The sequence below is a fragment of the Anoplophora glabripennis genome, unplaced genomic scaffold, assembly GCF_000390285.2.
Source record: "Anoplophora glabripennis isolate ALB-LARVAE unplaced genomic scaffold, Agla_2.0 scaffold168, whole genome shotgun sequence".
Lineage (NCBI taxonomy): Eukaryota > Metazoa > Arthropoda > Insecta > Coleoptera > Cerambycidae > Anoplophora > Anoplophora glabripennis.
Window position 1 is genome coordinate 887,017 of NW_019416458.1, and position 26,154 is coordinate 913,170.

General features: G+C 33.3%; 1 protein-coding gene across 1 annotated transcript; it reads left to right on the forward strand.

Annotated features, from left to right (window-relative positions):
* Nucleotides 1–5,060: 5,060 nt before the first annotated feature.
* Nucleotides 5,061–23,593, forward strand: LOC108907283 (sodium-independent sulfate anion transporter). Its single transcript, XM_018710893.1, has 10 exons — nt 5,061–5,171; nt 9,438–9,706; nt 9,778–9,910; nt 11,881–12,101; nt 13,382–13,694; nt 14,530–14,691; nt 20,522–20,662; nt 22,789–22,934; nt 22,999–23,169; nt 23,284–23,593. Coding segments are annotated over exons 1-10 (1,812 nt in total). The 5' UTR covers nt 5,061–5,170; the 3' UTR covers nt 23,539–23,593.
* The last annotated feature ends 2,561 nt before the right edge of the window (nt 23,594–26,154 follow it).

Consider the following 26,154-nt stretch of genomic DNA (forward strand, 5'->3'; position numbering starts at 1 on the left):
GGATTTTGAAGCTCTAAGATTCTAGATTTTAGATCTTTCGGTCGAAATTTTTTAGGAGCTACGGTTATCATGCAATTCTAAGAAACAGCGTCAAAAAAATTTTGCAAAATTTTTTTTCCTGAGCACGAACTTGAAAATTTTTTTTGAGCTAATCCATTGCTTGGACTAGATAGCTTGTTCATTCAACTTTAATTTGCTTTTTTTTTAATTTCGATATGACCATTTTTCATCGAGATATCGGACTTTTAATGGAAAATTTGTCTTTTGTCTTCAATCATCGATATCTCGGCGACAAATGGTCCTGCAGAGAATTGAAGGACAGTTTCGAAAACTGAAATAAATTTCCTATAACATGCTGCCGCAACTTTTCAGAAAAAAATGTTTGTTTCATCTTTTACACAAATTTTAAGAAACAGGAAAAAAAAGGGTAATTTATGGTTTTTTAGAAAATAGACGACTAAATTAGAAATATTCACGAAATGACTAATATTAAGCATGACTTACAGTTCGATATACCCAGAAGAACACTGTGAAGTTTCAACTCGATTTAGCGAACCGTTTTTTCGTTTCAGTCAAACTTTTGAAAAAAATTAAAGGTAAATGTTTTTTTGAGCTTAAACACTTCATAATCGTGATTAAATTGGGTTTTTTGAGTTTTTTTTACCGCAAATATCGTTTAAATTGATGAAAAAAAAATAATTTTTTTTTTGTTTTGGGAAAACTCCGGGCACTGAAGAAAACAAAATCCAATTGTTTCTAGCACGATTCGGCTTTTCCGTCCTATGCTTCTGTTCATCAACTTTTAATTAAATTAAAAATAAACTAGACCCATACCGTTTTTTGAGACAAATTTCAAATTTTTTTCTCTATGAAAAAATTTCAGGAACAAATTTTTTTTTCATCAATTTGAACGTTTTTTCCGGAAAAATGTGAGAAAACCTTTGCAAAATTTTTTTGTCACGCTATTAGAATTGCATGATAACCGTAGCTCCTAAAAACTTTTGACCGAAAGATCTAAAAACTAGAATCTTAGAGCTCTAAAAAGCTTTTTTCAATTCCCGATACGACAATTTTTCACCTAAATACAGTCTGTCAAAAATCACGAAAAAATTTCGGAAATTCTTTTGATCCTTTAATTTTTTGCATTAGTTTATATTATTTGAAGAACAAACCGGTTTCAAGTTTAGTTTTTGTAGCCCAAAATAAATTTATTACACAGTCGAGTGAAGCGAAAATAATTTTTAACTGTCCATTTCCCAAAAAATATACAGGAATTTTTTATTACAAATATAATTTTAAATACATATCTATAAAAGTCCCGAAAGTTCAGTGGTATATAGAAATTTGCCATTTACAAAAATTTAAAATTTCTACACCAATTTTTTTTTTTATTCATAACGATTACATTATATTTAAAATTTATTTGCAACAAAAAATTCCTATAAATGATTTTGTTTTGTGAAAGGAACAGTTTTTTTTTTGTTATTCAACTGTGTAATATTTATTTTAGGTTAAAAAATTACTTATTTTTACAAATAAAATGGAGTATATTTATTTCACTGAAATATAATTGAGAATCAAATCAAACTGAATTTACAAAATATTCACTAGCGTCAAAATTCTGACATTAAAGACAGTGTCTATCAATATCTCCGTGACAAGTTGATATAATTGTATACAAATTCAGATTCAAGATAGCCTGATATAAAGCACCACGGTCTAAGGTATAATATTTTGGTCTCAAAATTATCAAGGTACTACTTGTACGACGAGACAAATGTTTCTTCATTTTTAACACTGTGTTGCGTTACACCTTGTATAAAACGCAAAATGCACAGTTGCCAGAATCTTTTTAAACAGGAGAAAATATTTCTTCAAATTTATTATAGGGAATATTTATTTACTTTATAAAAGCGCTCACTTGCCATGTAGAACAAATTGTTCCTTGTAGTAGTGTAAGCGTTTTCGAGTGGTGAAAAAGATTTTTTTCTATATCGTTAGTACCTTCCCAAAACTCGATTTTTAATTGGCACTCTAAACTTTTAAAGAAACTAATAAGTAAACAGTAATAAGGTATCTAAATTATAATAAATATCGTAATATAAATCTAATATAGTAAAATGAAGACAATAATACAATTGTTGTTTAATTTTACTTGGAGAAACTAAAGCGTGGTTCGCTATTTTCACCACTTGCTCCCCTAGCACGTGCAGAACGAGCAGAGTAGGCCGTACTAGCTAGAAACAAACGAAGCACTGACAATTGTAGACTTGATTTTAGTGCCACAAGTTATACAACCAGATGATTATATTTTTACAATTAATTATTGTATGCCTCATGCGATGAGGGTGTATATAAACATATACGTAAGGTTTACACTTTTTTAAAGCGATTCTAGAAGGCAGATTGTATAAATTTTATTTCTCGTTTTCACTTGGTGATATTTACTCGATGTGTTATTGTTTCTGCAGATTTTTAAATTATTAGAAATTTTTGTTGTACAAAATAGGTACCTAATAAAGTAATATGTAAAAATGATTGTTTTATTAATTTCTTCCTTTTCGTGGATTCCTTGGAAAAATGACTCGAGTCGAAAGTTCAATGGGTTCAAATACACAAACTCGATAGGTGCAAGCGGGTGGTTTTTATTTTTCATAAAATTTTTGCTTTTTTTAAAGTAAAAAAACTTTTCTTACTCCTGTTAGTTTTCAAAAAACTGTGTCATTTTCAACAAAAACACGAATAACATTAGCGTTAAATCACCAAATTTTGGGTCGATTCTTATGTGAAACGCCTTGTATATAATGTGTATGAAAGCGTCTTTCGCGGGTATTACCGGTCATTCTGTTTCGACCAAGAGTTTTACAGCCGCAAGTGCTTGATCATTGTTTACACGATTGGAATATGTAAGTTGATTCTACACATTTTATGATATACAGGGTGTTTGGAAAAGTTGGTACAAAATTTAAGGGGGTGAAAGTAGAGCCAAAAAAAGTTCCTATAAACATTGGTCCTCCGGAGCACCGTTGGCCCGCCATAAGGGTCTTTAACTACCATAAGTTTCATCAAAGTCGGTTATAAATAAGGAAAGTTTTGTAACTACTCTTTTAACAGAAATTTTTCGAATTTTTTTATTCTTTTGAATTATCAAGCAAATAATATTATTTTTTAATGAATTGGGCTTTTTTGAAGGAAAAAATGTATCTACTTTTTCGAATTCTGTGTAGTTTAGTCAGAAATAATTATTTTTTAAATAATGTATGGCTCAAACAGTAACTTTTTTTTAACATTTTCACATAGTAGGCATCTTTCATAGTGACGGTTTCATTGTATTGATATTAATGATTGTCACTTTCGTGTGCTATAATTTAAATAATTGTTTCTTTATTTTTCTTAATTATTGTGATCTTTGTGCTCAACTTCGCATTTCATTCGGCTTTTTTACAACCATGAACCATCATGCTTTTACTAATCGTGAATATGCCGGTACTCTTTTTAAGCCGCCATACAGGGTGTTCCATTTAAAAAAAATAAGTCAGGATGGTTTAAAGTTGACTAAATTCGGCATTAAATATTCACCACCCTATATGAATGTAAGTCATTTTGAAATTATGGCAGGGAAGCTTTGAGTTTTAGTTATGTCCCCTATAAATTTTATCTCTCTAACTTTATTATTGTAAAATACATACATTTTTTAATTTTTTTTTTAAATAAATTAAATATACCAAAAACGGTTAACTTTAAGAATAGGAGACCTTTATGGAAGATCACCTAAAAATTGACGTAGAATCCAAAAATTCACAATAATATACAGGGTGTACAATTTGTTATTTGAAAATCTTTAACTTCACGTTTGTTGACTTATAGTTTATTAACTAATTTTCCTTATTCAAGCTTTTCCAAGGCCTCCTAGAATTTTTAAATCAAATTTCATAAATGTAAAATTTTAAAGCTGTATAAAAAAAATTATTCTGCATTGTAAATCGATATTTTAACTAAAGATATATTTTATATTAGAGGAATTTTAAGTGATGCTGATTAAAACTATGTGTAGATTTTTTATAAACAAAATTTCCAGGTGATGTTCCAAAAAGGCCACTTAAATTGTGCATCCTTAACTAAATTTTGGTGGGCCATACTGGCCCGGCTATTTAAATTTTTTTATTTTATCTCTAGGCTATTAAAAAAAGGCTCCATTAATATGATCACCTTAATTTTTCCAATCGTCAAAATGTGAAAATATGGGGTGTTTGGAAGGTATCTTATTTTTAGAAACAATGGATTTGTTACCTTTTTCAAATTATTATATATTTTTTAAAAAGCCTCGTGACGGTAATTTGGTTTTATAAGCTTAACAAAAATATTATATTAAGTTATACGTGCAAATATAAAGCCTTTTTGCGTTAATCTCACTATGCTTCTACAAACCGAATTGTTGTAACTGTTGAATGAAATTTAAAAAGTTTTAAATATAGCACTTAGATATGAAGATAAAAATCTAAGTATATACTGTAAAATAAAATAAATATAATAAATGTCTGGATTAACAGAGAGTTTAAATATTGTTAAGAGTAATAAACTTAAATAATGGGAAAATATTTTATTACAACAAAACAAACAAATTCGAAGAATATTGGCAATAAATAATATTCAAAATAAATTTGAAGAACTGCTGACTAGTGAACTGGTGTTTTAATTTTTAATAACGAGATCATGCAAATCCAGTGGCGTCTCGTGCACTATAACTATCGTACGAGTATTTTTATTGTCCCATTCATTTTCCATTTACATTCTTATCAAAACACGTATTACATTTTTTGCTGTAAAATATTACGGTTATAAAAATATTTTTGCACATCGTATTTAACGAAACATGAAAACTATTGCAGTTATTTGGATATGATTTTATACAAATTATCTGACGTCCTACGTAAAAGACGGTAAATTATAATCTCACAACAAACTCTGTCGAAAAACATTAAATAATAAATTATACTGTCTTAATATTTACTTTACGTTTCCAGGGAATTTAACATAATATAAGATTTAAATAATATATAGCAATGGCAGTATCTCTCTTGGTGGAGTCCATAAGGAACGCAGTAATAGTTTAAAAAATTGTGCTAGGAGACGACCTAACATCTTTAATGCAACTAGAAGTCAGTGAAGAAGTAAGTATAAACCTTAAAAAGTGTAGGTGCATGTTATTAAAAGCTGAAGAAATATCTCTAATGGCATATGATCTTCATTTCTACAATACTATAGAATATAGAAAACGAGAAATAAAGAAACTGTTTATACAGGGTGTTTTACCGGGAACTGCGTCGTTCGATATATACACAATTAAAAAAAAACGAATTTAATAAATTGGTGTAAATCTCAGTGACCCACCAAAATAAATTAGAATTAAACGGAGTAAATGGCATAAATGAGTCCAGAATACAGATATTATTGCGAAAAATTGTATAAGGTTAATAAAAAATTCTCTAACTTTATAATTTTATATTTATAAAAATGACAGCGCTGCCCCCTATCTACGCCAATGATTTTTTTAAATACCACTAAATCATGTTCCAATTAGACATGCACTCTTCTACAAGTTTCTGGTTTTTATTTCAAACCATTTCAAAATGATTAAGAAACAAATTTTATTTTAGGACTTTGCAGGGACGTACTTCGTAAATAGGCTCAACTGACCAAAATTTTATCAAGAAAATGTTCTAATTTTCTATCTTCCTTACCGTAGCATTATGCTTTACGACGTACAATTACGAATCACCCTGGATAGAGTTCTATTAAAACAAAGTAAAAAAATCAGTTTATTTCGACACCTTTATGATGTTCATTTGTTTGATCAGTTACAAAATTTTGACGCATAGTCTGTAAAAATAGACCGCAAAATATCAAAAAGTTGCAGGAAAGAATAAGGAATGAAATTTCCACTATTCCTCCCAACACACTTTTTGATTCACTACAAAATTTTGTTCAGCGAATTCATTACTGTCAGAGATAGATGGTGAACACTTTGAACACCTTTTATTCTGGCATAACTATTGTCTTCATAAAATTTAAAATATCCTGGTCCTGGACATTCATTAAAAAACAACATTTTCCATGCATTTTCATCAACCCTGAACTATTATGCTTTTTTATTTTCTATAAAAAACTAATAATAAAATTAAATCATATCTATATCCTCCGCCTTGTGTTATTTTCAAAATAAATACTTATCTATAATTTGGGGCCCTTTTTCTTTTATAAATTTGAAAGTAATAAATAGTTATTTTCAATGTTCGATATCTCGAAAACATTTTAGAATTTCTAAAAGTAATATGGAATAATATACAAGGTATTCCATTAAATAAAAAGCAACTTTGTTTCGTCATGACTTTTTGACTGATCCTGTGTAGTTACTTTTTCTTTATTGTAATAGATGTTAAAAAACCCTTAAATGTTTGCAGTCGTATAAAGGACCCCGCAATAATCTTATGGAAATTGGGTTTCTGTCAAATTGTTAAAACGGTCAACGGCATTTACAGTTAATTTATAAACAATTTAGCAATATGTAATCTTTGATCCAGTGGTTTCGTTTTTCCGAATTCTAAGCTGGAAAAAATGTTCATATCCATAAGTTATCGGCAACATAAATAAATCAGCGGAAAAGCTGTCGCTCGCACGCGCGAAAAGTGACTCAGAACACGAAAAGTGGGGGAGGTAGTCCAGTCATTATAGACATGGAACAGCCTGTTTCGGGGAAAATACTATTAGAAGTTTTTCTGCGGAATATTGTTCGGAAATGTGTTATAAATAAAATATCAAAAAATCAACTCGAGACTAGTTGGGAAACTTTATTTAAACAATGGTCAAAGTTATGGAAAAGTGGTTTTTTAACTCGCGTAAAAAAACTATTATTCATAGCGAAAAGAGGTTTATACAAAAAAGATAGGTATTAAATAAACTTTTAAAATGAGACAAGTTAAATTCGGATAATTTGTTTATGCGCAAGAGCTCAAAAATGGTCTAAAATGGCAGTTTCTTTCAATTGTTAATAATTAGTGCAATTTTCAGCGTAGACACTTGTAGTTCATAATTTTTGAGGCTTTTTACACCCTTAATTATTGGTAAAAATTTCAGCCCGAAAGCTTCATTGGTTTGGCGTTGGCGGAATTTGTTATCTAAGAAGATGCTATTTTCAATTCATTTTTCCCAAGCTCACAGGCGTTGTAGAATTTCGGTCATTAGTTGATTTTGTACCTAAATAGTTGTATTGACATTTGCATTTACTGAGAAATTAGTTTTTCAAATTTAATTTGTTTAAAAATGACTGAAAAAATGTTAATATTTATTAAATTGTTAAGATAGGTAATTATTATAAAATAAAATAGTAACCTCTATACTTTAGTTTTCTTCGAATTTAAAAAAAAATCGTTGTTGTAAGTTGATTAGAAGCCGAGATAATTTTTTATTTTTATTTAATCGCAGTGTCCTTAATTATTAATATTAAGAGCCGAAATTTGGAGAGAGTATACATTAAGAGCTATATTTTCATGTCCTACATTAACATTAAAGTGAATTCAACTATTTAATTGCGAAAAAGAAGATAGCGGCGATGCGTTCTATTACTTGGTCTAGCGAACGAGTGGGGAGAGCGAGGCGGAACATGTGCACTTAACAATTTAATAAATATTAACATTTTTTCAGTCATTTTTAAACAAATTAAATTTGAAAAATTAAATTGTCAGTAAATGCATATGTCAATACAACTATTTAGGTAGGTACAAAAACAACTAATGATTGAAACCCTACAACGCCTGTGAGCTTGGGAAAAATTAATTGAATTGAATCTTAGATAATAAATTCCGCCAACGCCAAGCTAATGAAGCTTTTGGGCTGAAATTTTTACCACTTATTAAGAGTGCAAAAAACCTCAGAAATCCTGAATTACAAATGTCTGCGATGAAAATTGCATTAATTATTAGCAATTGAAAAAAGCGGACAATTTCGACCATTCTTGAGCTCTTGCGCATAAACAAATTATCGGAATTTAATCGGAATTACCTCATTTTACAGATTTATTTAATACCTACCTTTTTTGTATAAATCTTTTTTCTCTATGAATAACAGTTTTTTTTACGCGAGTCAAAAAACCACTTTCCCATAATTTTGACCATTGTTTTAACAAACGTTTCCCAACTAGTCTCGAGTTGATTTTTTGATATTTTGTTTATAACACGTTTCTGAACAACATTCCGCAGAGAAACTTCTAATAGTATTTTTTTCCCGAAAAAAAGCTATAATGACTGGCCTAAGGGGGCTTTCGCTCTGAGACTGAATTCGGAGCTTCAAAATGCGAAGGTACGAAAAAAATTGCATTATCTCGGCTTCTAATGGACCAATTTTGATCTTTTTTTTAACCCGATGTCTCGCGAACTGTATAATTTGCACATATTTTGTTATAAACAAAGTTTATTATTTATGCATGAAATGTACTGTATATTTTACCCTACGCTATTTCATTTTTTCAATGAAAAAATTTGTTTACGTATATATTTCAACTTTCTGAATATGAATGTATTTACTTGTAATTATTACAATTATTTAAATAATTCTTGTTTAAACAAATTAAAACAACATATTTTTTTTATTTGAAAATTATTTTTTTTGTTAAATACAGATAAAATTAAGAAAAAATAGTAGGTACTTTAAAATTATAAATTTTGAAAAAAACTAAATTGCAAATTGATAAATGTAATCTAATTGTTTAAAAAATAAAAAAGAGTTAACTTTAAAAATTGACTGTGGCCGTCCTAATCAACCGATTTTAATTTTTCAAAAACCTTTTGAAAGGTTGAGCGGTCTTTTCTATGTGAAAAATTTTTTTCAAAAAATTATTTTGCAAAAACTATCGAACCGACTTTAATGAAATTTGGTGTGTTGTTTTATTATACTCTAAAGTTTTTTTTACCAAAATAGAATGCGTTCGAAGCAATTAAAATATTTTTAAAAAATTATTCAAAGAACTTGAGATAATTTTGCCTTTTTTCATCAATTATTGCTATTTTGCAGCATCGGTATTAAATTTAAACATTTTTAACCCACAGTATATTGTGCAAAATTCAATTCTAAAACTTTTTTTCCTCTTCAATATTCTTTCAAAATGCATAGGTTCCAAGATATAAGTAAAAAACTCAAGATAAAATAGGTACTTTTTTACATCTTTTAAACATTTTTGCAATTTTGAAAATGCTTCGGACCTCGCCCAGATCTAGGGATCCACCCTTTTATTTTGTGAGTTGTACTGAAGGTATTACAGCAAAAATTACCTCAAAACAGATCCGCTCTGGTCTATTAGGAAATAATCGACAGTTTTCATGCACTTTAGGGACTCTGTATAACGTTCTGCACTATATTTTTACGTGCGATTAAACAAATTTCAGTGGGTCCTCCGAACGAAAAAGCCTCCAAGTTTGCGCCAACATCAAGGATAAAGAAGCTCCTCCAAAAACGCCTCCACATTTTGCAATGGCTACCGAACTACACTAAAAATGACATTCTAGCAGATTTCATAGCCGGCCTCACAGTAGGCCTGACCATGATGCCTCAATCCATCGCCTACGCCGGTCTGGCCGGAATATCTCCGGAATATGGGCTGTACACCGCTTTCATTGGGTCTTTCACGTACGTTTTCTTCGGAACAATAAAAGAGGTACGTTTAAAGCAAACCGTACACTATAAGATCTCGCACTATTAACAAAGGAACGCGTTTGTTTGTTCTAGGTGTCGATTGGACCGACTAGCTTGATGTCTCTGTTGACGTTTTCATTTGTTTTTCCTCACCCCGTAGAGTACGTGATTTTACTGACGTTCATTGCTGGCTGTGTGGAATTTACCATGGGCGTCCTGAAATTAGGTGGGCTGAGATTTAGTTTATTTCAAAGATAAAAATATATTTTTAGTTTCAACAATAAAACGACCGCTTGTTGATATTTTTTCGTACCCCCAAGTTTTTAAGGTTTATAAAGCTTAAATTATTACAACAGGTGTTAGATACTTATTTTCTTTCGTTTATTATCTTGATCTGATGCCATGACATAAAAGGAATTTTTATTATTCTTATAAGTCACTTAACTACGTTATTATTCTTTTTTCATCATTCATCGTAAATAAGACTGTGGCCATCCACGTACAAAGACGACAATAACAATAATCCACAAACAGCAGTACAGCGCCAATTTTGAAATCTTGAATTACCCATCTTAGAAATACCATATTACAGTGTGGTTACATAAATTCGATACTATGACAAATTATTTCTTGCAGAGTGGAGTCCAAATTTGACACAAAAATTGATCGATTTTTGTTTTAATACTTAAATATTCAATTATTTTAGGGTGTAAATTAGAACTGCAATCTAACCTCAAAAATCCATCAAGCAAAACCTCCGACAGACGAGCGAAAAGAGTTTTAGAGCTATAATAAACCTAAACTTCAAACTCTCTAATTCAAGTAATCGGTGGAGAGCGCGTGATATTCGCTGTTCCCTAGAGGAAATGGTAGTGTTAATAAATACAGGATGTTAATGAACTTGTCAAATATTTTTGCCACATTTGTCAAAATGAGGTAAATTTGTGTTGAGTATAATGTAATTTTAATCTGACTTACCTCAACATTGCAAAGAGCCACCTTTTGAGAACTACTGACTTTCATAGAAGATGTTCGATGTACCCACCATTTGCTTGCACACAAGCTTCAGCGCGACGTATCCAATTCGCTCGCACACGTTGCAACATTGCCACGTCTTCTCGAATCGTATTACAAGCTTCAGCAATACGATGTTGGTTGCAGTTGGTCGATGTATAAAGTGTTACAGATTTTTTTGTAAGTACTCGCCGCGATTAAATACATGTATTTCCAAAACAGTTTTAAACACATTTTTAATTAGATTTTTTCTCTGTGACCTTAAACTTCCGATACAAGTTTGTGATATCAGTTGACTTAGATTTTGCTTCTTTTTCACCCCTTTAAATTTTTGACATAAGTTTATTAACACCCTGTATAGCATGTGGCGACGTCACTTGAGAGCAAAACTAACGAAATCATGGCATATATTGGCATGAAAATGCAACCTTCTATCGTGTTTCTAATCATGTAGAGCTGTTGCAGCCCAGCTATATTTAAACTAACTTTTTAAATACGGTTCATATCGTATGTAAATTTGGAAACTACGTACACAATCAACCTAAATTGTCAATTTATTATAGTATATAGCTAACGTGGTATGAACGTAGCAGAAGTTTGACGATTGGTCTCAAGTGAGGTCATGCACAACACGACGAAACTGACATGGCTGACGAGCACACCATACAATTTTCACACTACGATTAAAAAAAACAAACTTTTTTACAAATTTCTTTCATTATTGTTATAAGTGCTCAGGGAAATCCATATATACAAAAATTCGATTAGGTACCCTGATTTTTCTGGGATTAAAATGTGGTAATTGATTGATCAATTCTGGTGTCTCTGTACCCAGCCCTTTAAAAAATGTAGTAAAAAAAATGCTATGTCCGGATTTCCATACAATTTAAATCGATTGTTTTCACGCAAGTTTGTAAGGTTATGTTGAAATTCTAACCTATATGTTAAGAGTATATGATGTAAGATAGTTTCTCGTGAAATCAGACGCATAGCGTTTCATCAGAAACAAGCACAATTTTTTGCTATTTCGGCTTATCTTTAGAAAAAAAATCGGACCTGATAGAACAATTTTTATGTCAAATTCGTATTCTGTGGTTGAAAAACTACTGAACATGCCACTTTGTTGTTTTGTGTACATGTGTATTTATTTATCATCTTCATATTTTCTGTTGTTATTTTCAGGATTTTTGGTGGATTTCATTTCGCCTTGCTTAACTTCGGGTTTTACGTCGGCCAGCGCTATAATAATTATAGTGGCCCAACTGAAGCATCTGCTAGGCATAAAGCTGCATAGCCACGACACGTTCGAAGTCATCGTGGAACTGAGCAACCACATCGGAGAAATTAAGTGGCAGGACACTTTGCTGGGAGTCACGTGCATACTTTCTTTGTTTTGCTTTAAGGTGAGTACGGTGGCGGCTGGTGGATCTAGAAATAAGGGGTCGCCATTATTCCATGGCTAGAAATTGGCCTCAATGATTTGGGATCGAGGGGGATTATCCCTCTTTTTCCTGCCTCATCTCGTGTAGGCCTGGACAGCCTTCGTAGGTGGGCCCCATCCGTTGTCCACCCCGACCGCAAATGCGGCCGGTGTAGGCGCTTTGTGGGACCTCCTTTTGTCCTGGCTGGGCCCCGCCGGCTAGGGCCCTTTCTTCTGGCGCTCTTCTTGCTTTGCTGGCTCGTCTGTGTAAACCCCGGGGGGTGGTGTCATGTTTATGTGTGGTATGGTTGGGTAGGGTAGTGCGTCTATGCAGCCTGGGATGAGCTTTGCTAAGGTGGCCCTTAGGCTAGCGCGGGAGGGAAGGGGTAGGGAGGGGATGGGGAGTGTGTGTGTGAGTGTGTGTGTGTGTGTCGTTGTCTTCGTTTCTTGATCCTGGCTGTCTCTTAAACAGAAAAGGTTAGCGGGCAGGGGGGATGTCGTTGGGGTGGTCACCCAGGGTCAAAAAGTTGGTGTCTAGGTCTTTTGTGTTTGTCGGTCACGTCGGGTACGTAGTCAACGGCTTGCCTGAGGAGGGGATTGTCATGTCTAGCGGCTACGTCAAACCGTTTCTCCGCGTTTTGTCTTATTGTCTGTGTAGCGTTTGTGTATTGTAAGTCTCGTAATATGTCAGTGTTTCTTACGTACCAGGGCGCGTCGGTGGCCGTGCGGAGGGCTATGTTTTCCACAGCCTGTAATGACTTTAAGTGGCTTTTTGCCGCGTGACCCCACGCCGTGGAGGCGTAGGTTAGTTGCGGTTGAAGTACCACCTTGATAAGCGTTCGCTTATTCCTTAATAAATAAGGGGTCAATTTTACACAGCTGCAATACCTCATTTAAGAAATCGATCCTCCGATTCTTGATCAATATTTTCGGTTTTACATATTTGTTGATGTTCATGCACTGAAAAATATATCCACCGGATACTAAAACTACTGTGCATTAGAGTGTTCAGGTCGCTGAACTTGACAGTAAAAAAACAACATTGCAATGCAATAGATATTGCGCATAAAGAAGAGACATACCGGCTGTTTCGTTAGAGACTACAATAGTCCAGCGATGTAAAGGTTAAAAATACTACAATTTCAATATTTTTCTTCTCTATTCCCAAATTTCTTTGGGTAAGTTGTGAATGACCCTGTATAGATGCCGCTACTGGGTGGATGACACATTTATTCTAGTTTGTTTGTTTGCTTTTTGTTCTAGCAACTAACCAAGATCCCAACTAGGAGCCCCTCGGTGAAGAAGCTCCTCTGGTTCCTTTCGATATCGAAGAATGCGCTGATCGTTCTAATGACAAGCCTCTTCGGTGCCTATCTCTATTATAACGGCGGGGCACCTTTTAAACTGACTGGCCCGGTGCCCAAAGGAATGCCTGAAGTCGGTTTCCCAGCCCTGTCGGCCAAAGTTGGCAACGAGACCGTGGGTTATAGGGAAATGGTAAAATCGTTAGGCTCTGGGACCATCGTCATACCAGTCGTGGCGGTGTTGGCTAACGTGGCCATAGCCAAATCGTACAGTAAGAAAAAATGTTTTTATATTCAACATGCCTAAATCTTTTTGTTCGATTGGTTTGATGTTGACAGTAGTTAAACAATTTCCGGGTCTGTTTAGACTTTTTGACGTTTCGAGCGACATATCGCGCTCTTCTCCAGAAGAAACGCTGAACGTGAAGTATTAAGTCGTCTGGCCGGTATTTCCATTTGCTGTGTGTACTGATTTATACTGATTCGTGTGCGGGGTGGTTTGAAGTCACTGACCTGTATTAGTATACATTTTTACGTCGAACCGTTTTTAAATACCAGACAGGTCAAAAATTTCATCTGGGCTGAAATTATTTTTATGAGTGCGTTCTATTGTTTGTTTATTTATCTTAATTTTCCCTCACGCGCCCCTCCAGGTAGCTGCAGCCGATTCGATTTGACAAACGCCAAAGTTTCTGGAGACCCCGTGCATAAAATTTTAATTTTCTTCACGGCAACCTCATTTTAAATACAAACACAACCTTTTATTAAGTGTGCTTTCTTCCGTAAAATAAAAAATAAAAGAGTTTTTCCATTTTTTCTCTCTTACCGTAGTGTATATTCAGTATTACTGTGGTTTTCATGGTGTCCTTATTACCGCGGATTACTGTTTATATCAGCCTTACAAGTATTCGAAAAGGCCTGTGTATAGTAACACAGAATTAGTGGATATTGTTATCATTTACGGCGAAACAAGACAAAACGCACTGGCAGCTCCTCAAGAATAAAGGGACATGTCTCTCGAAACGTCAAGTCGAAAATGTCTAAAACATAACGTGGCAATCGATCTGGGAATCGTTTAACTACATCAAGGTTAACCTTGTCTTCCAGGTGCTGACGTGGTGGTGGATGCCTCGCAGGAAATGATGACCTTGGGGCTTTGCAACATTTTCGGCTCTTTCGTAAAGGCGATGCCGAGTTGTGGTGCTTTTACAAGATCGGCAGTGGCCAGCAGTAGCGACGTACGCACCCCTCTTCAAGGAATATACTCTGGTAAGGTGAAGAAAGGAACTTTTTCTCGCGACATTTAAATATTTATTAAAAAAAGTCTCAAAATTAGAAATCAGTCATCAGTCTAATACAAAATGGTTTCTCTAAAACGTAACACCCGGTATATTTTGTAAAAAAGTAAACTGAAATTATTAACCATGGAAAATGTTTACCACAATTCGATATGTTGCTGTGAGAAAAACAAAATAATTAATCCTGTCTAAAATGACAAGGGACGAGCGTAGGTCACAGCGGCTATGAAAATTGCACGACTCCTTTGATTAGATATGTATCAAAAACTTTTATTGCTAAATTGTTTGCTTTACAATTTTAACGTTAAATTATGTTTAAATATTTTTATTATATTGTGATAATATTATGATCCTTGATAATGAAAGTATGTTATTTGGACAAATTAGTTTATTAATTTAAGAATTAGAATAAGTTTAAAGTAAATAAGATATATGAAACTTTTTTAAACAACTATAATGGTTTACTAGGTCTTCATAAGCTTAAGGTTTTATTTAGTAAGAAACTGAGAACATTTTTCAACTGTCAAGGTAGGGTTTTCCCGGTTATACCTTTTTGTAAGAAAAAAATATGGTAGATACAAGAATAACAGATGTTTTTTTATTGCTTCGGGAAAATTATACACGCGGAACATAGTACTTATACGATATAATAATAATAATAAGACCCAGTACGGCTGCTGTAAGAGTTGTTTTTTTATGCATTTGACTTTCAATACATCTTTTGCACTAATAGAAGCTCTAGCCCAATCGGGAAAAGTTTAAGACATTAATTAATTCGAAGGCCATAGTTCTATCACATTTTAAAATTTCTTTAGATGTAGAGATCCGTATGAACGCCGAAAAGGCGCTAAACAAAGTCAAATCTTTGTGTAACATTTTGTTCGTGATACGACACACTTTGAACAAATGGCACATAGACATCGAAGCTTATGTTATATTTTAATTTCACGGCTATTTGTGGCCGCTATTTCTTTTGTGATTTCTTCCTAGCAAAATTTTAATTGTTTTTAATGAGATAACTGAAAAAAAAAAAAATCAGTGGCGTACCATTTTTTCTAAATAAATATACTGTTACATATCCTCAACTACGCCTATGGCAATATAAAAAAGTTGTCAGGAATGAAATTTTCTAGGAATTACTATATTGGTTCCTGCTATTAGTCCAATGAATCTGTCACGGCCTTATGTTAGGTTAAATTTACAAAAAATAACCACCTGGAAACAAAAAATATGGCGATATAGGAAAAAATTTTTAAGAAAGATAGTGTATTTTTCCTGTGGCGCATAAACGGCGAAGTTAACCTAAAAAATTCATATTAGTCGAAAAAACGGTTTTTCGCTTATAAAAAAAATTGAACACCAATCGAAAAAAGTTAAATTAGAAAGTCGTAGCTATTAAAAAAACTATCGATTCGTATTTTTAAATAACGAGCGTTCAAATAAAAACGTGGTCAAGTTGGTTCTGAAAATTTGGACGTAGGGCGTAGCGTATAGCAAATGAACTTAAACGTCATCTGTCAAAGCGCTATATCGCCGCTATCAATTTGAATATTTTCGTTTTAAAAAGCGTTTAAAATGGTGTTTTCTCAAGAACAAAAAGTGTTTATCATAGAGTCCTACTTTAGAAATGGACGCAAGATTGATGGAATATGGAAGTATTCTATTGAGGAATGTTTCATAGAATTTCAAAATCAATTTCCCGGCGTTGTTGAGTACAAAATTTTTCAAAGTGCAGTTCAGCGTTGTGTTAATGTTTTTCGTGAAACGGGCAGTGTAACAAGAAAAGAAGGAAGCGGCCGACCTAAAAAGCGGACTGAAGAATTAAAAGAAAATGTCCAACAAATAATGGAAAATGCGCCAAGAACTTCTGTACGTGTTTTATCACAAATGGTGGGAGTATCAGTCGGTACCTGCCACACAGTGTTAAAAAAAGATTTGCGTTTGTTCTCCTATCGTTTAACTTGTCAGCAAGAACTTCATGAAGTTGATTTTCCGCGACGGGCTGTATTTTGTGAATGGTTTTTAAACAACTACGGTGAACTTCATAATATCACCTTTTTTTCTGATGAAGCCTGGTTTCATTTAAGTGGTTACGTAAACTCACAGAATATGAGAATGTGGTCTTCTGAAAAACCAGATAACTTTTTTGTCGAGGGCCCTCTACACGCTCAAAAAATTGGAGTTTGGTGTGCTCTCAATCGAAGGAGGATTTATGGACCTATTTTTTTTAATGGTACTCTTACTGCGCAAAGGTATAGAGAAGAAATTATCGCTCCTTTTGTTAACCAGCTGGAAGAAAACGAAATTACAAACTTTTACTTTCAACAAGATGGCGCAAGGGCACATACGGCAGGCGAGACGATGAATATGTTGAGGGAAGTTTTCCAAAATCGACTAATAAGTCTCAATGCTGAACATGAATTTCCACCGAGGTCATGTGATATTACGCCGTGTGATTTCTTTTTGTGGCCTTACCTTAAAAACACTATTTTTGAACTGCCTATTCCTGATTTAAACCATCTGCAGGCTCGACTTATAGACAAGATTCGTGAAATTAACAATACCCCGAGCATCTTAGAAAATGTCTTTAATTCTTTGAGGAACAGGTGTGAAAAGTGCTTGGAACAAGGAGGGGGACACTTTCAGCAGCTGCTTTAATTTATTGTTATAACAAGGAGGGGGACACTTTCCGCAGCTCCTTTAATTGTTTGTTATTGTTATCACGATTATTCTTTAAAATAAAGTTATATAGTCATTAACGTTATTGAAACTGACAGCTGCTATACAGTTCGTTGAGAAATGAGGTTAAGTTGGTCGCTATAAGCTACTCCCTACGTTCAATGTGTCAGAGCCAACTTCGACCACGTTTTTATTTGAACGCTCGTTATATCGATTGCTATATTACTTTTCGAGATATATAGAAAACACCGTCAAAAATCGACTATTTTTGTTTTTGCTGTATCTCTTGCAAATTAAAGTTTTGGAACTTGTTACTTGCCGTAAATGTAGCCCTCGGCAAACAAAAAAGTACCTTTTTTTAAATTAAAAAATATTACACATTTTTCGAGTTATATCGATTTTTCGAAAAAAGGTCATCTCGAAAATCGGCTCTTCTTGCTCGACGAATAGTCGTACAGAAACGAAACACGGCTCATTTTTTTCCTTAAGAGTTGTACTTTCATGATAAAAAAGAGTGATAACGATTTTATTCATTTCAAGTATCCAAAGATGACTTTGAAGAAAGTAAAAATTTTTTCGATTTTCATTTCTCGATAATGTCTATTACAGGAACCGATTGCTGGCATTTTTACGAGAACTTAAAAAAAAACGTTGCTCTACGACCTTCTGGAGCCGAGATAATTTTTTTTTTTTCAAAAAATTCCACAGGCCACTATTTATTTAAGTGCTACAGCGTCCATTCTTACAGAGATTGAAGGTGAAGGTGACTTATATTTTCAATAAAAAAATACTGTGGTTCATTTTAGCCACTTCTGCATTTTTAATTGTGCGTCAAACGGAGGCATTCAAGAGCGGCGCGAGCTAACTGTAGCGGGCGGCGGAGTGGGGATAACGCTACTCGGCCGCTTCGAAAACTGAATTCGCGCGTTCAAAAGCGCTCTTACTTTCAAAATTTCCATAATCTCGACTTCTGGACAACGTACAAACATTCTATTGTACTTAATTTGGGGTAGCTCGACAAGATAAAACAAAATATGATGTTTACGACAGCCTCTAAAGCATAATTAATTACCTATGAAAAATGTTATTTTCCTTTAGTCTAAAATACTCTCACCTTTTGTTAACATTTGAATAATTGTTTATGAAATAAAGTAAATACAACGTTTTATGGTAATTTTTTTGTTATAAAAGTATTACAAAATATTTATTTAATTATCGTAGGTACAGAAAATTATGTGGTATAAAAATCGATTACATTTTTTATTTTCAAAGCTTATGTAAGTACATATATCACTCTTATGTTTCAATTCTTCTTCTATTCAATTCCCTCGATTGTGATTCATTTTCTTCTTCTTCCATGGTTTCGTTTCTTATATTTTCCACGCAATCAACTTCATTTTCCACATAATTCGTTGCATCAAAAAGTGATTCAAACTCTTCAAAAGAATCATCGCTTAATTGGATGTTTGACATTTCAAAAAAATTTTTTATAACCACAGATTTTATTTTTTGCAACCGCTGACGCAGCTACATGATATATTTTTTAAGGCAATTATGCTTTTGAGGCTGTCGTAAACGGCATATTTTGGTTTATCTCGTCGAGCTACCCCAAATTAAGTACAAAAGAATTCTTGTACGTGGTCCAGAAAGGTCGTAGAGTAACGTTTTTTCTTTAAAAATTTTTGTAAAAATCGATTCCTGTAATAGACATTATCGAGAAATTAAATTCGAAAAAGATATTCAAGAAAAACGCGACCAAAACATGTTTACTTTTTTCAGTCATCTTTGGAAACTAGAAATGAATAAAATTGTTATCACTCTCTTTTACCATGAAAGTACAACTCTTTAGGAAAAAAATGAGTCCTGATTTGTTTCTATACGACTATTCGTCGAGCAAGAACAGCCGATTTCCGAGATGTCCTTTTTTTCGAAAAATCGATATAACTCGGATTTTTTTTTTATATTTTTTAATTAAAAAATGTCACTTTTTGCTTGCCGAGGGCTACATTTATAGCAAGTAACAAATTTCAAAACCTTAATTTGCAAGAGATACAGCAAAAACAAAAAAGTCGATTTTTGACAGTTTTTTCGATATATCTCGAAAAAGTAATATAGCAGTCGATATATTTAAAAATACGAATCAATAGGTTTTTTTAATAGCTACAACTTTTTCGATTGGAGTTTTTTTTTATTAGCGAAAAACTGTTTTTTTTTTGACATATGAATTTTTTAGATTAACTTCGCCGTCTATGCTCCACAGGAAATATACACTATCTTTCTTAGAATATTTTTCCTATATCACCTTATTTTTTGTTTCCTGGTGGTATTTTTTGTAAGCTCTTCTACCTACTGATTGAACTATACAGGTTCGGAAAGTCCCCATGGTTCACCGCCCGTTTCCCCCTTCCACAAATAAGATCCACTTCCACTTGTAATTCAGCGACCGGTGGTCATCTTTGTTTTCGTCGTTTGCCTTTTCTGTAATAGATATCACTACTTAAACAATTCCGACTGTTAATATAATCCGTTAACAAAGGGCAGCCCTAGAAAGAGTGATGCCAGCTCTACAGATTTTTTTGGAATTGGGGAAATAGGAAATTTTGCTTTATTCCTTGGGATTTTTAAGTCATTTTAAAAAGTATACTTAAATAACAACTAAACGAACTTTAAGTGCATCTGAGCACTATACTCCATTTGAATAACTTCTCAGTAGGGGAAACAAGGTCACTAGATTTACAAACAGAGGTATCTACTAGCTACTGTAAAAAGTTTTCTTTGTTACGCGTTGTGCTGCCCACTGTTAACGGATGGTATTAACATATCGGAATACCGAAGTCGAAATTGTATAAGTAGTGACATCTATTAAAGAAAAGCCAGACGACGAAAACAAAGATGACCACCGGTCGCTGAATTACAAGTGGAAGTGGATCTTATTTGTGGAAGGGGAAACTATGAGACGCCTTCATTATAGCCATCCTTCTCTATCGTACGGATTTCTATGACTTACTTTATCGCTCTACGTAACGGCCGATGTACCATGTTGACGTTCCGACCCTGTATATTCTTTTCCTTAAAGTTATCAATAGCACTCCAGTGAAAATATGTTTTTCTAATATTTCTAGGAAGTGTAATAATTCTGGCGCTGACCGTTCTAGCGCCATATTTCTTCTTCATTCCCAAGGCCACTTTGGCAGCCGTGCTCATAACCGCAGGCAGTTCCCTGATTGACTACGAAATATTTCCTGTGTTATGGAAATGCAACAGTAAGTACACCAAATTACATTTGCTCAGAGCAGATATAGAGGAAGATTGAACTATTGGGACGATACATAAATTCGTAGCGTTACGACCTTATGTGTTAACTATTAACAGTATTAACCCAATATTAAACATTGTTTTTTTATTAATAAATGCTCATTGAACACAAAATACGTATTATCTATACTCGACGGCCGAAAATATAGATAGTGATTCATACATAATATAGAAACACTATTACCGTAAAGTGTATAAAACTTAAAATTATTTTTATAACGGTTCAATATTATTTGCTTATGTTAAATGATGTGCCGCTCTCTTTGCACATCGATAGGATCTGTAACAGTCATAGACTGAGTTACACTGAACGCGAATTATTTCCTATCTCTGTCTATCGCACTTATTACAGATAGGGAAATGCTCTTTTTAGTGGGTGTAAACGGACGTACGTAGAATTCGAGTTAGCCGTAGTTAGAAACGTCAAACTATAAGCGCGCGCGAGGGTTTGCATATTCCGTGACTATAGTAAATTTATAAATTAAAAAAATATAATCGGGACGTTTTAAAACGTAGGAATAATAATTAAAATGGATCAAAGTGCCGGTTGTAGCAAACGGTATGTTGCTCATAAACGCCCTAACCTATGCGATGCGGAATTAATAATAGTAAAAAACGTGTATAAAGGAATTCGGTCGCGAAATTCGAATACAAGTGTAAGTGAAGCTGTTGATATGTGTAGTTCGTTGACAAAAGTATCCGTTGCTACTGTTTATCGTGAAGTGAATCCAAAGAAGAAAAAAGTGGAAACACGAGGGAGGAAGAAAATAGAAGTCGACGTTGACGTGAAATACTCCATACGTAGGAAAATTCATGGATTTTTCTTTAGAAAATACCAACGATAAAGAAAATTCAAGCTGCAATAGCTGAAGATGAGGATATTCCTAATTTCTCTGATAAGGTTCTTAGAAGAATAATGCGTAACATGAATTTTCGATATTTGAAACGAAATCGGAATAGTATGCTCGTTGAAAAAGACGAAATTGTGGTATGGCGAAGAGAATACTTAGAAAAAATAAGAGAACTTCGTGCATCTGGTAAGAAGATATATTACATGGATGAAACATGGGTAAACGAAGGTTATATTGTATCAAAAGTTTGGGAGAATGGTAATGTTAAAAGTAAAAGACAAGCATTTTTAGATGGATTTTCTACTGGATTAAAGGCACCTTCTGGAAAAGGACGAAGATTGATTATAACACATATTGGAAGCGATACGGGATTTTTAGAAAATGGTTTGCTTGTATTTGAGTCACGAAAAACGGGAGATTATCATGAAGATATGAACAGCGACGTGTTTGAAAAATGGTTTGAATATGTTTTATCATACCTGGAGCCAGGAGCAGTTGTTGTGATGGATAACGCACCTTATCATAGTAGAAGGGTTGAAATGTTACCGACATCAGCATGGAGAAAAGGAAATATTATGGACTGGTTACGATCGAAAAATATTGAATATACAGAAACCATGCTAAAAGTACAATTATTAAAAATTGTCCAAAGAGAAAAAGGTCAATACATTAAGTATGTAGTAGATGAGGATGAGATTGAGGAAATATATAATGTGAATAATGTGATATGTAAGTATTTAAATATATTAGTAGTGAAGTGATTATGTGGCAGTGAAGTGAAAGTGTGACAGTGATAATATTCGTGAGATAATTATTATAAAATATGTAAGTACCTACTTAAATAAATATATTAATAGTAAACATTACAATATTTTGCGGCGGCGTAAGCCGGGTGGTGGTGGGTTATCGATGCCCAAGAGGGCATCGTTTTATAGAAAACCCTTAAAATTTAAAAACAAAATGTTACTAAAATATTTTTGAAGTTTTCTCGATAAAACCTCTAAAAATAATAGATGTTATGTTTTATTATATTTTTTCCATATTTTCTACATCTTGTTGCCTTTTACGTATACACGCCTATGGATTTTCGATCCCCGCACGCCTCATCCTCCTTACTAGTCCAAGAGCTAGCGATGAATCACTATCTATAATTTTGGCCGTCGAGTATACATATGTGTAAAAGCATTTAGTGTTACATCAAATATTTTTATTTCCGTTTTTAGAAGTCGACTTCATCTTGACGCTGATGACGTTCGTCATTGGGGTGGTAAAGGGTGTAGAGGCGGCTATTGTCATTGGCAGTATATTCAACGCGATGATTTTGCTAAAGGCTTGGTCGAGGCCGAATATTTTAGTTGAAATTCGTACGGTAAGTATCTAACAAAAAAAAATAATAAAAACGGTCCAATTTGTTCCCTTACAACTTTTTTCAGACTAAGGAGAATAACAGGGAATTCGTCTACGTAAAGCCTGAACTAGGACTGTACTATCCCGCTGCTGACTATGTGTCCGAGACAGTCAAAAAGGCACACAACCGATCGCCAAAACTGCCCATCGTGGTGGATTGCGTCAACATAATAAAAGTTGATTATTCCGCAGCTAAGGTAACTCAAAATCACTGTTTTAAGTCGTTTATAAATTACGAATGGGGAGGCCCTACATGTAAACTAATGAAGGGTCTCAAATTAAACCACTCTACCCATTGATCTCTTTTGCAGATGTTAGAGAACCTGCTCAACAGCTACAACGAAAGGGAAATCACGTTGTGTCTGATCAACGTTACCTCCGACATTTTGCAGACTCTGAAAACTGTGACTGATACTAGTTACCTGCAGTTGTGTAAAAGTACTTCAAGTATCCCCGAAAAAACTTTGAATTTCTACAATACTGAGCACGAAGTGCCCTTATTGAAAGGGAGCAGAAAATCCTCCGTGATAAGTGAGAGAAGGGTGTCGATATATGATTTAGAGTAGGCGCTAGCGTTGTATATGTGATTTTAAGTTTAATAATTTACAATAAATTATTTTAAAAAATAATGCTTGCTTTTCTCATAAGTAAATAGATCGCTGAATACTTTTTGAAATGTAGAGAAAACTCTGGCGAAGCCATTAAAGCAGCAGAAGGCAGAAGCAATTAAACACTTTTTAAGAACAATACTCTAACTCTACGTAGCTACAAAGTACTTACTTGGGCGAGTTTTTAAAATTATCAATGCGCTTTCGTCAAAATTTCAATAATAGTCCATTTTGGCTACCAATTTTTTCGGATGGAATGCATTGACGTGGAATTTGGACTGTAGCTAGGGAATAGCCCAAGAAACAAAAGTTATATAGTGCCGATTGTGCTTTTACCCTAGGGGTGGATGCCACCCCTTCTGGAGGGTGGGAATTTTTTATTAAAAATAACCTCACGATTCGATAGAGGGACGAATTTTAAGCGAAAAATGTTCTATAAGAATTTTTTGTACAGTCAATACGTTTTGAGTTATTTGCGACCAAACATGTTCGTTTTTAGCCCAAAAATCGCCAAAAATGCATGTTTTTGAGCCATTTTTCGCGAATATCAAAAACTACAAGTTTTATAAAAAAATGATTGTAAGCAAAAATGAAGGTAATTAAATAGCACAGAGATTGTTTTTTTTTTATTTTTGTAGATGATTTAGAATCCGAAGCATAAAAACTAATGAAGTTACTATCAAAATAAAATGATTGTCTTGATTTTTGAGAAAAAAAAAATCGGTATTAAAATTAATGACCTAAAGGAAAAAATAAATTAAACGTATTCCTTCTGCAATTTACTTTATTTATGTATTAACAGTAGATTCTGGGAATTTGAACGATGTTAGAAGCTTAAATTAAAAAAAAATTTCATTTACTTTTGAATAAAATATTTAATTTTTTAAAAAATCGCCATTTTTACAAAATATTTCAAAAACTAACAGTTATTAAAAAATTATAGAATAAGAAATTGTAGGTTTTTTCTTACTGAACAATTTGCTTTTTTTAATTTTTGTAGGACAAAATTTGAATGGGTTATGGCCGTTAGAAGCTCAAAACTAAGCTCCAAGACTGCCTTTCCTGAGCCCTTTTAGCTTACAAATCTAAAAAACGAAGAGCTCAAAAAAACTGCAAATCACAGAACTCTAAATTCCCTACAAAATGGTTTTTTGAGTAAATTTATAATTTTAAAATTACAAAAGTTATGTCAAAAGAATTAATCGTACCTATTTTTTCGGTAAAATTTTCGGAGCGATTTGATATTAATTTAATAAAAAAAATATTAAGAATACATTCAATAAAATAAAAAAAAAATTATATCATCATACTCACATATAATGTTTAGGAAATTTTTTATAAAGGGTAGGGTTTTTTTGAGGGGTAGGTCTTCCATAAGGGTTTTTTGGGTGGCTGAAAAGTTGCAATATATCATAGATCATTTGAAAACCAATAAAAAGTTTATAATTCAATATATGCATACCATTAAAACATCTCGAGCTTTCAATAATATTTTTTTTGTTTATTTTATTATAAGGGATAGTTTTTAAGGGTTGCAACTTTGTAATGAGTTGTAAGCTTTCTAATGAATAACAAAAGAAATGCAATACATTGTGAATGAACCAAAAAATATTTTAAACTGTTAAACACTTTTTTTTTATATTTTTGTCCATGGAAGGGTAGTTTTAGGGATTTTTAAGGGTTGAAAAGTAATTAAATTTCATAAATTATATTAAAAAACATGAAAGGAACTTTATCCAACATATTTGAACATTAATTGAATCTTTAAAATACGTAAATCTGCGATTTTCGCATTTTTTTCGTACAAGGGTAGTTTTCACCCCCAAATAGAAAAAAGCACACATCTAGACAATATAACTTTTGTGGGGGGTCAGACGAGATTGTATACAAATTTTCAGGAAAATCCATGCTATCCGAAAAAATTGGGAGCTTTTACCTTATTTTCACCTTCAGTGACTGGACTATAAAACGTTTATAAATTATGTATNTCACCCCCAAATAGAAAAAAGCACACATCTAGACAATATAACTTTTGTGGGGGGTCAGACGAGATTGTATACAAATTTTCAGGAAAATCCATGCTATCCGAAAAAATTGGGAGCTTTTACCTTATTTTCACCTTCAGTGACTGGACTATAAAACGTTTATAAATTATGTATCATTCGGTGAATTCCATACAACAGTTTTTACAAAATGCTAATCAATTGCTCATCAGTTGTACAGTTGAGCGGACGTGCTTGTTTGTGAGGTGATTGCAACGAGCAAAATCTACCTGCCTTTATTAAGGCTACCTGGAAAGAATCCCTTTCTTTCCTTTTAATCACCGACCTAATCCCCGGTTAAGCATAGAGGCCGTCGGCATCTTTGTTCAGGTACCTGTCCCGGGGTTATGCCCATGTAAGTTTTAACTTATTTATCAGTTATTTGCATTATTTTAAAATACATTTCTTTAAAATTGCGACCCCCGACAAACAATATACCAGACAGACAAATACACCAAAAGACACGTACGCCCCCGTAAGGGGGCATCCCCACACGACTAACACTTACACACCCACCCACCCACACACACAC